General features: G+C 40.1%; 1 protein-coding gene across 1 annotated transcript in view; it reads right to left on the reverse strand.

The window, feature by feature from the left end:
• Positions 1–12927, reverse strand: part of FAM20C (FAM20C golgi associated secretory pathway kinase) — an 88737-nt gene that overhangs the window by 24159 nt on the left and 51651 nt on the right. Inside the window, exons 4-5 of the mRNA XM_074965255.1 lie at positions 5370–5462; positions 2316–2431 (exon numbers count right to left, since the gene is read on the reverse strand). Of these exons, the coding sequence (XP_074821356.1) occupies positions 2316–2431; positions 5370–5462 (209 nt within the window). The remainder of the gene's footprint in view (positions 1–2315; positions 2432–5369; positions 5463–12927) is intronic.

Consider the following 12927-nt stretch of genomic DNA (forward strand, 5'->3'; position numbering starts at 1 on the left):
CTAAGGATTTGCAGAGAATGGCTTTGCAATTCACTAACATGCTATAAGGAAGGTACATTGATTTAGAAAATCTATAATGCAAACACACAAGTTAAGCATTTTATTCTCCAGCAAAGCCTGAGTCATGGTTAATCAAATATTTTAATTGCGTTTATCTGAATCACATAAATAGAGGTGGATAAAGGATTATGCTTGGACCTTCCTTTGAATGTCTAAAATTGTATCATGATGAGATAAAGAACTTTATCTTAACTCGCAGTCTTTTCTCTGGAATTCGTTGCTTCAGTTGCTTTAAACTGTTCAGATATTTTAGCATTGTTTTATGATTCTGCTTCCAGAAATCACACAAGGTTTCCCTTAAAACCTTGATATGTAAATTGGAAAAAACAAAGGACCATACCCTTCCAAATCTCTTGCTCACAAGCATGGGAATACAGTGGTTAACATTTCAAGTGAGCAAAACAAACTACATTAATTTAACATTACCCACCAGATTTTCAGCCTAAATTTTATCTCTAAATTTTGCTCACAGTGTTTGCATCCATAATTGATTGCAGTGATCATATTTTGTGCATGAAAATTCACATTTGTCACTCAAGTGCTTGACTGGATTACCCACATTCCTGTGTGTGTACACAAAGTGGGTGCATACCTTGTTTTGTGAGCATGGTCAATTAGTTGTATATGTAAAAATGGGCACTCAAAACTTGAGGGTAGATTTAACTTTTTGCAGTTATGCAATTTATTTTCCAAGTGAAGTTACTGCTATAAATTACAGCATGTTAAAAATGTGCATATAACAATGCTGAAAATATATCATGATCTCAAAATGTAGACATCACTAATGACTTCATAGGTGATTTTATGTGCACAAGTGTGACACACACAATAAATAGCTATTTTTGTAATGAAAACCCAAAATGGAGGGTTATGGTTTTCATCTGATGCAGGCATGTAACGATTATGTTCATGGAAATTGAGGGGAAGGATTCTCTTGTGATTAAGACTTGGGACTGGGACTCAAGGAATCTGGGGTCAATTCTCAGCTCTGTCAGAGATTTCCTGAATGACCCAATCACATAGACCCAAATTCAAATCACATAGACCCAATTCAGGAAAACACTTAAGCACACTGCACATCATGTAACATCATTTAATAGTAAAGTCAATGGGAATTAAGCACATCCTTTTTACTCTGTGTTTGCATTAGGGAGTAGCCTATGGGGTGTGTGGATTATTGAACTCTTAAGAATGAGCCTTTGAAAATTCAGATGTTGCATTTTATGAGGCTACTAGAGCTGGGCAAATACTGAAGAAAGCATTCAGGATCATACTGTGAATAACACCCACAGATTCGCTGCTATGATGTTCACAACCCCTTTTATTGGCTATCCTCAATGTACAATTTTATTATTTACAAGAATGTTTACGGAGGTTAATATTCTCCCTGGTCCAGAGGGCCAGAACAAGGGCTATGCACCAGTTAGGTCACAATTAAACCCTATTCTGAGGATATAAATGGGACTTACATGCTGCATAGGCCTTGTGGTAGCCTTTGGAACACAGCTGATTTCCACCTGGAAGGAGTATCCTTCATACATATTGCTCAAGTGTCACACTGCCTTGTTATTGATACCGATGTAAATATGTGTCCATGAGAACGTTTGGGACTGAGATGATTTATTCAGTTCCCCTCCCATATATAAAAGTTTCAGCCATCCAATCAGGGAGCAGAAACAATAGTATGTAACCTATAGCGATGATCAGTCATATAGCATAAATAGTAAATGTGCTAAGTGTTAGTTGTTTTGAATAATCTGCAAGTAACTGATGAAAATGTTTTACATAAAACACTTGTTGAATAATTTTCATTAACAAACAAATACACACAAATAAAACTCATTGGATTATTTGTGAATGGCAAAAGGGAGAATGTGGATGAGGTCATATCTTTTACTGGACTAACTTCTCTTGGCGAAGGGGAAGGAAGCAGAGACCTGAAGAAGAGCTCTGTATAGCTTGCAAGGTTGAACATTCCACCAACAGAAGTTGGTCCAATAACAGATATTACATCACCCACCCTGTGTCTTTCATATTCTGGGATCAGCTCGGCTACAACAATACTGAAAAAAGGGACTCAGTTCAATACAGTATATTGTTTGCTGTCAATAGAGCATGACCTGATCCAACAGCTCCCCTGACAAACCATATTTGTTTTTATTTAAAGGTATATAAAAAGAGACCTTATATTACAATTAAACAATAGGTGTCTCCCTTGTGACGTAGGAAGAGGGCAATGTAATGCATAAAACTACCTGGTGAAATGAAAAATGTCCTCCACAGTTTCTTGTCACGAGTAACATCCCTAATTTCTCTGGTCATATTAACCAATCTACCTGCAACAGGTGGAACGCGACGAAAATCTAGGATCCTGGAAGTGAAATAAAAGGGGCAGTTTACTTTTACGATTTTTTAAACAACAACAACAACAACAAAACCTCTGATAATTCCTGCCTCTAAAAACGTAATTGTGATGCAAACTAAAGAGGTACATTATACCCAGAAGGCACCATCTAAATTTTTCTTTGGCCTTCATATTTCAAAGACCCTCATCAAGTTTAAACCAGATCATCCATGGTGCATAGTATACATGCTCAAGATGTAATGTTAAACGTTCATTGTTATGAGTCCTGATTTAGCCTTATTGTATAAAGGATAAGAATGGCCATACTGGGTCAGACCAAAGGTCCATCTAGCCCAGTATCCTGTCTTCTGACAGTGGCCAATGCCAGGTGCTTCAGAGGGAATTAACAGAACTGATAATCATCAAGTGATCCAAGCAGAATCACTATATGATTAAAAGCAAGAGGATACAATGTTTCATTAAAAAATTAAGCAATGTAATATCCTAGAAATCTAAGATACAAGAGACCTGTTTGTTAGTCCAGTCCAACTCCTCACCAATGCAGGATTGTTCTCTAAAGGACGTTATCCATTGCTTTTTCACTCCTGTTTTGAGAGAAGCTAGACACGGGGTTCCAATGTCTTGCATTGGTAACCTATTACCCTCATTCCAGGATATCCAGAGAGGCCCAAAAGGCTCCAATCTAACCCTTGTCTGGGTAGCCCTAAAGGCCCCAAACCTAACCCTAAGTGGAGAGCCCTAGGGGCATCAATTCTAACCCAAGAAAGGGAAGCACTGTGGGCCTCAACCCTAACCTGGAAAGCCCTACAGGCCCTAACTCTAAACTGGGGAGCTCTACAGACCCCATGTTTTACACTAGGCTGGGGATCCCTAAAAGAAGAGTTCTATGGGCACCAACCCTAACCCTAGGTTAACTAGTTTTAGGGTATGTCTACATTACAGCTTGGAGCAAGCTTCCTGACCTGGTAGACAGACTTGTGCTAGCAGGGCTCTTGCTAGTGCATTAAAATAGCTACATGGACATTGCGACACTGGTGGAGGCTCAGGCTAGCCACCCAAGCTCAGATCCAGGGTGTAGGGTGGGCTTGAGCCTGGGTGGCCAATTCAAGCCTCCATTGGAGCTGCAACATCCCCACTGCTACTTTTAGCTTGCTACTGTGAACACCACTAATGCAAATTTGTCTAGTAGGCTGGGAGGCTTGCTTCCAGATGCAGTGTAGACATATGCCTCAGAGCCCCAAACCTAACCTTAGACTAGGGTGCCCTATGGATCTCAACCCTATCCTTAGGGTAGGGAGTTCTAGGGACCCCAACCATAATTTTAGGCTGGGAAGCCCTGGGGACCCAATGCAAACCCTAGGTTGGGAAGCAAAATGAGACTCAATCCTTTCACTAGGTCAGGGAGCTGTATCAGGCCCAATCTTACCCTAGGCTGGGCAGCCCAACAGATCCAACCCTAGACTTAGGTCTGGGAGCCCTGTGAGTCCCAATCCTCTACCTCGTTGGAGAAGCCTTACTGCCCCCAACCCTAACCTTAGGCCTGGAAGCCTTATGGCCCTCAACCTGTCCCTAATCCCTACCATCCACTACCATAATCTTAGGCCAGGAAATCCTATATATTGCAATCCTAACCCTAGGATGGATAGCACTACAGCCCCAAAACCAACGCTCTACCTTCCCTGACTCAAACCCCAGGCCCGGAAGCCCTACAGGCCCTGACCCTGACCTTTGGGTGGGCAGCCCTATGGCTCCTAACCCTAGCCATAACTCCAGAATCCCTATTGGCACAAACCCAACCCTATATGTGGACATTCTATTGGCCCCAACCTTTATCTGAGGCCTGGAAGTCCAAGAGGTTCCAACCCCAAACCTTGATCTGGAAGCCCAACTGGCTCCAATCATTACCCTACTCTGAAATGTCCGATGGGTTCCAACAATGACTCTAGCCCAGGACAGTCCTCCAGTCTCAATCCTAGCGTAAACCATGGTATCCAAGTGGTCTCAAATCATCATCCTACCTCTGATTGCCACTCATACCTGAACTCGGGGCCTGATGTGTCTCATGGGATCCAACTGTAACCCTTTCCCAGGATTCCCTACAGTCCCTACCCTAACTCTATTATGAATTGTCCAAGAGACTCCCAAGAACGTTTTATGGCCTCCAACTCTGGCCCTCACCCAGGATGTGCAAGAAACTGCAACCCTAATCCTAATCCAGAAAATGCCATGGTCTCTAACTGTAATCCTAGATTCCCAGTAAACTCACCCATAATCTCTGCACTGGAGGCTAAATGGGTCCTAAATGGGTCCAAAGCCTATCTTGGACACACAGATGGCTCCATCAGGGTCCAGCCCTAATCCTGTCCTAGACCAACCAATGGGCCCCATTCCTCATTGTAACTGTGCGCCTAACTATGACCCTAACTCTAAACTTTGTGCACAATGGCCCTCAGCAGCCAGTCCCAACCTCAACCTTATGAAACCACCATCTCTTCTCCCCTCTCTGTTCATCATTTATTTTACTCTTCTCTGAGTGCTCTCCTGCTTATCAATATCTATCTCATATTCACATGCCTAGAACTAATTGAAGTAGGACAGGTTCAGTTATACCAATGCCATGTATCCCCCATGACATGAGACCTCTCCATATGCAACTCAGATCACATTGTCATGTGTAGCATTAGACTCTTCTCTTTAATATCGCCTCTAATTCATTTTGACCTTTACTTCTTTTCAGATATCTTCCTCCCAAAGTAAACCTTTGTTTCTAATTATTATTCCTCATTTTCATTCTGTTCCATTCATTTCTTCATGTAGATTGCTCACCCTTTTTATGTTATTTTCTATTTTTAAAGTAACTAAATTTTTTTCCAGGCAGGAGGGTTTGGAATAAAATGCACATCACATTTAATTTTTCTTTTAAATATTATTTTGTTTTACTTACCTGTCCAAATGAAATGCTGCTATTTCAGCATTATGCCTTTCATAGTCTGAGAAATAAAAGAAGTCAGGTGGGGTTTCCTGTTCTCTGGTTTGCCTGCAAAGAAAAACAGGCATGACAAATAAGGGTTAGTATTTATAATCAGCAATGCTCAAAAATCAAGCCCTTTGTTCAAGAGTTCAGTATTGGTTCCTTAATCGAAGGCCCCTAAAAATACTTCATGTGCGAATTATTCACCATAAAGTAATTTTATCTTTCTTACTTCTGCAACAAAGTTCTGAATTCCAAGCCTATCCTCCTGCATGAAGGCTGCTGTCACAAGTGCTGTTCCACTCAAGATGCTCGCTCTATTTAACAAGATCTGTTTTATCACTCAAACATTTCATTAGTGGTAGCAGTGAAAAGAATGTCATTTCATTAAATTATCATAAACTGTAATTATAAAATTTCCAAAAGTAATAAAATTTCGCTTTCATCTTTGGCAGTTGTGGAGCTGCTATCTAAAATATGACTCTTCTTTTGTATTACTTGGATCCAACAATGACATGTTTTCTTCATTTCAGAAGAAATGGAACCATTCCAGTTTGACTGCAATGACATACGTCACATTTCAAAGAACATTAACACGATTGTACTCCAGAGAAGCGTCAAGAATTTGTTCTTCCTACATTTTAAGCACAAATAAAAACTGTTTTTTTAAATAGAAAGATAAAGCTCAAACATCAAACTCTGTTAAAAATGGAAAGATCTTTACTTGTAACAAAGGGGCAATCTCTGGGCCCTGTGAAGCCAATGGGAGTTTTGCATTAACTTCAATGGGTCCAGGAATTGGCCATGGGATGAAATTCACCCTGTGCAGTTGACCATCACAAGACCTACGACTCCGTTAAATTCCACTTATATCCTATTTTGAGGACTTAAATGTGACTTAAGTGTTACATAGATCTTCTGTAGGCCATCTGCTTGGGGTGAATTTCATCCCAAGAAAACTGCCCTATGTATAGGTATTGTTTTTCTTTCTACAGACTTTGTACAGTACAAAGTAGTCCATGCCTTAAATGAAGCATAACTGCAGACACACAGAGACCATCAACATATTTATTTTCTTGTCACGTGTCATTCAAATTGTGGCTTCGTGTGGGCCATAAGCATGCCTACTGAGGGTACAATACTTAGCACTGCAATCGTAATTTTCACACATGTGGTCCCCTGCTCAGCAGAAGTGCTGCAGTGTGGCAATCAAATAAGCAATCACTGCTCTCCATTTGCTCCTGTTGTTGCAAAAAGGCAGTAAAGGATAGAAGCTAGAAGTGAGACCAGGACAAAATAAAACTAATGTTTTTGAGATAGGAACAAGGGAAAAGGTGAAATAGCCACAGGGATGAATAAAGTTGAGTTGGCTTATGGTACGGTATATAATAAATACAAAACTGCTAGGTTAGCTGCAGCCTCATTGTACAGTTCCATATCAACTGTATGTTGTAACCTCAGTACTAGAGAAATGAGCTTTGACTGTACATTTTGGGAGAAGGAAATTAACATATTTCTACTGGGCAGAAAAGGATTTCGAGTGCTTATTTTTTTCTGATTTTAATAAATTTCGGCAACTAATTGAAAGAGAAAAAGACACAACTCCAGTATTTTGCAAAGCTTACACCATTCACTCTATGCAGCTGATACGCTTCAGAAAATATTACTAATTAGCTAATCAGTACCATCTGCTTTTTATCTTCTAGAGAGTTTAAACATATCATGGTTGTTCCTTTAAAAAAAAAATCTTGATTGAGAAAATAAGTCCCAAATAAAGGGTAGATCTTAATCCTGAAAGTGCAACTATCCACAGAAAACCATCATAGTTCCTTACTGCTGCATATCTGACATATGGGGCAGTCAACTCATTACATAGCTGCAGGAATAGTATATTCCCACAAATTTCACTTTTCTATTAGCTCCTTGAAGCTCCAGGCAAAGGTAATGGATATTATTAATTGTAGAATCAGTACTTTTTTCCCTGCAGGCTTAACCTTGTTTATATGGGTTTCTGTACTATTGTTATACATTTTCAAATGACAATGCACCATCCTCAAGGCCATGATCTTGGCTATGTAGAGGAGCAAGACCAGTGGTGAGCAACCTGCAGCCCATCAGAGTAATCTGCTGGTGGGCCGCGAGACAGTTTGTTTACATTGACCATTTGCAGGCACGGACGCCTGCAGCTCCCAGTGGCCAAGGTTCACCGTTCCCGGCCAATGGGAGCTGCGGGAAGTGGCAGCCCACAGGCCGCAGGTTGCCCACCATTGAGCAATACGCTCATGGAAATGCCCAAACAATGGACAGGACGCTGAACTCATGGCTAAGTCTGGACACAAGAGTTACCCATACCTTTTAAATCTTGACTTGATGGCAAAAATAAACTACAGACGCTAATTATTTAAAGTCCTGTTGATAGTCCAGCTCACGTGCTCTATATAGATACAGAAAAACACCTGATCAGCAGAAGTGACCAGCATGCATATTCTTTCCCTGTATTTTCACAGAAATAATCATTGGGTGCCTTTTGAATTGGGTCCTGATTCAATATAAATCAGAAGGAAGTTTTTTCAAGTCCCAGAATTTCTGCAAAGCTATGCAGAGTCAAGTTGGGGCAGGCATAGAAGACCCCACTCAGGGGCCTGAGAATGAAACTCCTCTCCCAAACAACCTCAACAGGGTCTTCAAATGACCTCAGTGTCCTCCCTAGCATCAGAGTTCCCCCAAGATCCTAGCATTCTCTAGTGATCTACTAGCACTTTATTGACCCTAGCTTGAAAGCAATTAGAAAACCCGAGCATCCTTTGGGGCCTGATCCCAAGCTAGAACTCACCTGGCATCCTGAAGCCTTCATCTCTGGTGACCTATTGTAATGTCCCATGGTAGGAACTGACTACTGATACTTAAGAAGGAAATGACTACAATTTATATTGTAAACAGTCTCTTGGGTTGACTTTGATATCCCACAATGTTATTTAAATGCATGTTTACAGCTAATTGGAGTACACACTGGAAACTGAAAGATTTGTTGACAACTCCTCAGCCACCAATGAGCTGGATGACACTCTGTGTATCTAGAGCAAGGTGTAAGAGGTGCGATGTGCGTGGCACTAGGTACGCTACAGAATTTAAAAGGCCATCTGGAGCTGACACCATTTTTTGACAATGCTTTCTTAAGAACCAACGGTCAGTTCCCAGCGACTGTGTTTATCTGTGTTATGAAGGCACAATACAACAACAGGCGCCCACAATTTAAATATTCTCCTTATTCAAGTTTGTATGATTTATATTTGAATTTATTTTACCAAAAATTCAAAACCAAAACCAGTTTGACTATTATCTGGTGTGTGCAGTCAAAGTGCTTGGCAGTGTGGTTAGAAGAGAATTCTCTGGGCCAAATTCTATTTGGATTTGTACAAGTGTAGAGTCAAAGGATCAAATTCAGCTCTCATTTACACTGATGAGACCCCATTTAGTCCTATGGATTTACTCTGGTTTTAGATAATTGTAGATGAGATCTTAATTTATCACCCAATCTCTAACTAAAGTGTTGGGAAAGGAGTCCTGATTTTTGAATCCATTCCAGGTCGATTACAATAGTGCATGATACCACTTAATCCCTCCTGTAGCATGTTTTAAAGCAGAATTGCATTTTAAAAGAAGAGAAATAAAGCCTATTGTTTCTGGTTTATTAAGTGATGGCTATTGAACAAAGACTAGCTCATAAAACGACAAAAGCAATTAGATATTTGAGCAAACAGACCAAGAAGGTAAGACCGCTGCAGAAGTTTAGACCTCTTCCTGATAATAAATTAAGGACAATGGTAGGAGCTGCTCAGTGCCAGCATTAAAATCGCACACCATCCACTATTTCAGGATCTACTGGTTGTGGAGGGTGGGAGAGAATTTCTGGCTGGTCTTCCTATTTTGCAAACAGTTGGAATCCAGTACTCCTCTCCTTGGGGGAAGATTTGACAGATTTCTATAATGACAAAATGGGAAGTTCTGGAGGAGAGACAGCTGGAGTTCTGCTCATACTGCATGCAGTTAAAATTTGTTCAATGGCACAAGACCAAATGAATTACAACACTAGTAGAAGACAAATCAGAACTAGCAACCTTTGTAGAGGAGAAACAAGAACTATCATGAAAAACCAAAGCCACTGAAAATCCTGAACATAACTGGGAGAAAAATAAGAACAAAGCAAAAAGTGGAATTTTAAATTAATGGGAACACATATGGTTTTACCTAAGATGAGCTTTATCCATGATCTGACCTAGCAATTCACGCTAAAGAAGGGAATAACTAAAACCATTCAAATTAATGAATGCCTTCTGGGATAATCATGGAGAGCTGACTCCATTTTCATTATTATTCCCACATGATTTGTTGTTCAAGAACATTTTGACATTTGACACGACGATTTATGCGTGAAAATATTTGCAGATCCCCCCCAGATTTCAAAAACGTTAGCATACTCTTTTTTCGGTCCATAATTTTACACCTTAACTGCAATATTCATTGTTTCATGTTCATTACTGGCAAGTCATGAATCTCATCCACACATTAAGATCATAAAGCGGTCTCTGACTCTTTGGCATTTTTCAGAGAAAGCTGCTATAGAAACTAAGTCTTTAGCCTGGTAATCTAAGGCTAGTTTCCAGGACCTCTCTCCAACGCCTGCCTGTTATCAGTAGTACTAAAATGTAGCATGCCCGTGGGTTCCTCCTCATCACTCAATAGAATTCCATCTAGATGTCATACTTCTTCAGCACAGGTTTCAGAGTAGCAGCCGTGTTAGTCTGTATTCGCAAAAAGAAAAGGAGTACTTGTGGCACCTTAGAGACTAACCAATTTATTTGAGCATAAGCTTTCGTGAGTTCTTGTTAACTCCTGGAAATGTGCTGGAAATGGCCCACCTTGATTATCACTTCAAAAGGTTTTCTCTCCCCCCACCCCACTCTCCTGCTGGTAATAGCTCATCTTAAGTGATCACTCTTCTTACAATGTGTATGATAAACACCCATTTTTTCATGGTCTGTGCGTATATAAATCTCCTCACTGTATTTTCCACTGCATGCATCCGATGAAGTGAGCTGTAGCTCACGAAAGCTTATGCTCAAATAAATTGGTTAGTCTCTAAGGTGCCACACATACTCCTTTTCTTCTTCAACAGACTGCGGTAAGTTTCAAATCATATGCATTAGCAGTCAAAAAGCAAGTTAGACACTACTGATATATATAAGGACATACACAGTTTGCTGGCAATCCAGAGACATTTCAGAAGCATCTTTGTATCCAAACAACTGTATTTTAACTAATCAAAGGCCTTGTCGTTGGTTTATTATTATGGATTCAGAGGCCATTTCTTTTTAAATAGGCCATGCTTCCTACTTTTTTTTTTAAAGGAACACCCAAGAGGAATCAGCAGAATCAACTAAAAGGATTACAGAGGACCAGTGGATTACAACAGCATACATGCACAAGGTATCAGTACGGTTGACTGGATGAGTACAACAAACAGGTGTCTATCTCCTTTTGTGTGTCACACTCTGGTTTCAGATGAGAATCTGAGCTCTCTAAGGGCAGCGACTATGTCTAGCTGTTGTAGACCCTTTAACACAATGGGGCCCTCATCCTAATTGGACATTATCACAATACACATAACAATAGTAAGTATTTTGGCAGCAGAGAATGGGATTGTTTGGGGAGGAGCGGTGTTAATTCTACAGCAGCAGGACCAGTAAGAGACTTAACAGGCCAATGAACATTGATAAGAAAGTAGTTTGGGCTTTCTAACAGATAATTGGAGATTATCAGGGTGTACCCACAGGTATCACTTGTTATGTTCGTTTGATATGTCTATTCCCATTCCCTGTGAAATATTCAAGATGCTTAAATCTTGTTTCCTCTTGACTGAAGACACTTTGGCATAACATAAATACAATAAATAAATACAATGATAAAATACAATTAATATAGTACTAAAATGTGTCACTTAGTACTAGCTTGCAGTTTGATTAACCATTTTTCATGAACTTATTCTTCTGACAGGTTTCAGAGTAGCAGCCGTGTTAGTCTGTATTTGCAAAAAGAACAGGAGGACTTGTGGTACCTTAGAGACTAACAAATTTATTTGAGCATAAGCTTTCGTGAGCTGAATGCATCCGATGAAGTGAGCTGTAGCTCACGAAAGCTTATGCTCAAATAAATTTGTTAGTCTCTAAGGTGCCACAAGTCCTCCTGTTCTTTATTCTTCTGACTAGCTGAAGAAACAGAATGGAAGGCCAGTGACGACTTGCAATTTTTTCTTTTCTTTGTTTTTTTCTTTTTCTTTTTCTTGTTGTTATGTCAAATTGGATGGTGCAGCACTGGAATCTAAAGTGCCCCGAGATAATCTAAAGCTTATTATTCTAAGTGAAGGAGGCAGCCGATAGAAAAAAGGAGGTCTCGGAGCAGCTGCAGTCCTTAGTAGGGCACTTAAATTTTGCATGCAGAGTCATATCACTAGAGAGAGCTTTCTATCAGCATTTGGCATCAGCTAGAGCAGGTGGAAAAAATGCCACTTAATTTTATAATACATTTTAGGGGCTTAGTATGTCTTTAGGAAGATAAATGATGTTGCTAATGCATTGACATCTACAGTAGCAAAGATATCTGGCGCCTATTTCCAGCTCCTTATGGAATCTTGGCAGCTGATAGCTTTGGCTTTATCAAAGCATTCTGTTACAAAGAGCACTCCTAGGGACTATCTGAGCTGTTTACAAGAACAGAATATGGTCCAGAAAATGAGTGGCCAATCCCGGAATGCAAAGACGTGCAATTTAACGTGCTACAGAACGGATGTTTGGCCCGCTCAACTGCTCTCATCCAAATGACAATACGGACTTTTGCAAGATGTTTAGATTTCTCTCATTTCACTACAGTTTTATGATTAGAAAAATGGAAGAATATTTACCTGGGCTGAAAGGCAGAAATTCACACAGGGAGGCAACAGTGTAGGAATAAATAATAAACTGCTAAAAGGATAAATACCAAGACCATGCTGCTGCATGTGGGCCTCTTTTTTTTCTTTTTACGGTGTACAGAAAAGGAAAGCTTTACAACATGCCCAAAGACTAGCTAACTTAACATGAATAGCAGAATTGCAACCAGATGAATGGTGTCCAGCTAAGGAGAGAGAGAAAATTGTATATAGAAATCCTATTGGTATATACAGAAGAAAAACAAACAAACCATGAATGGTCCACTGAACCATCTAAAATGCAGTTGCTGAGATTATTTTTCCTTTCCCACTGTCTTGCCCAATACATCTTCCTTCTTGAATGTACATGCTGGCTCCACTCTCCTACGATGTTAAGTTCAAAGCTTTTCCTCATTTTCAAAGGTCTCCATGACTTTTGCCCTTGGTACATCTCTATCTTCACGTCTGCCTGCCCCATTCGCCCTCCCATGTTGCTCTCCTTATTCCACCAATGCTCCCTTCTTGATTGTGCCCTTTGTCTCCTTTTCAGGTGTTGTGCCATCTTTC

The sequence above is a fragment of the Natator depressus genome, chromosome 10 (genome assembly GCF_965152275.1).
Source record: "Natator depressus isolate rNatDep1 chromosome 10, rNatDep2.hap1, whole genome shotgun sequence".
NCBI lineage: Eukaryota > Metazoa > Chordata > Testudines > Cheloniidae > Natator > Natator depressus.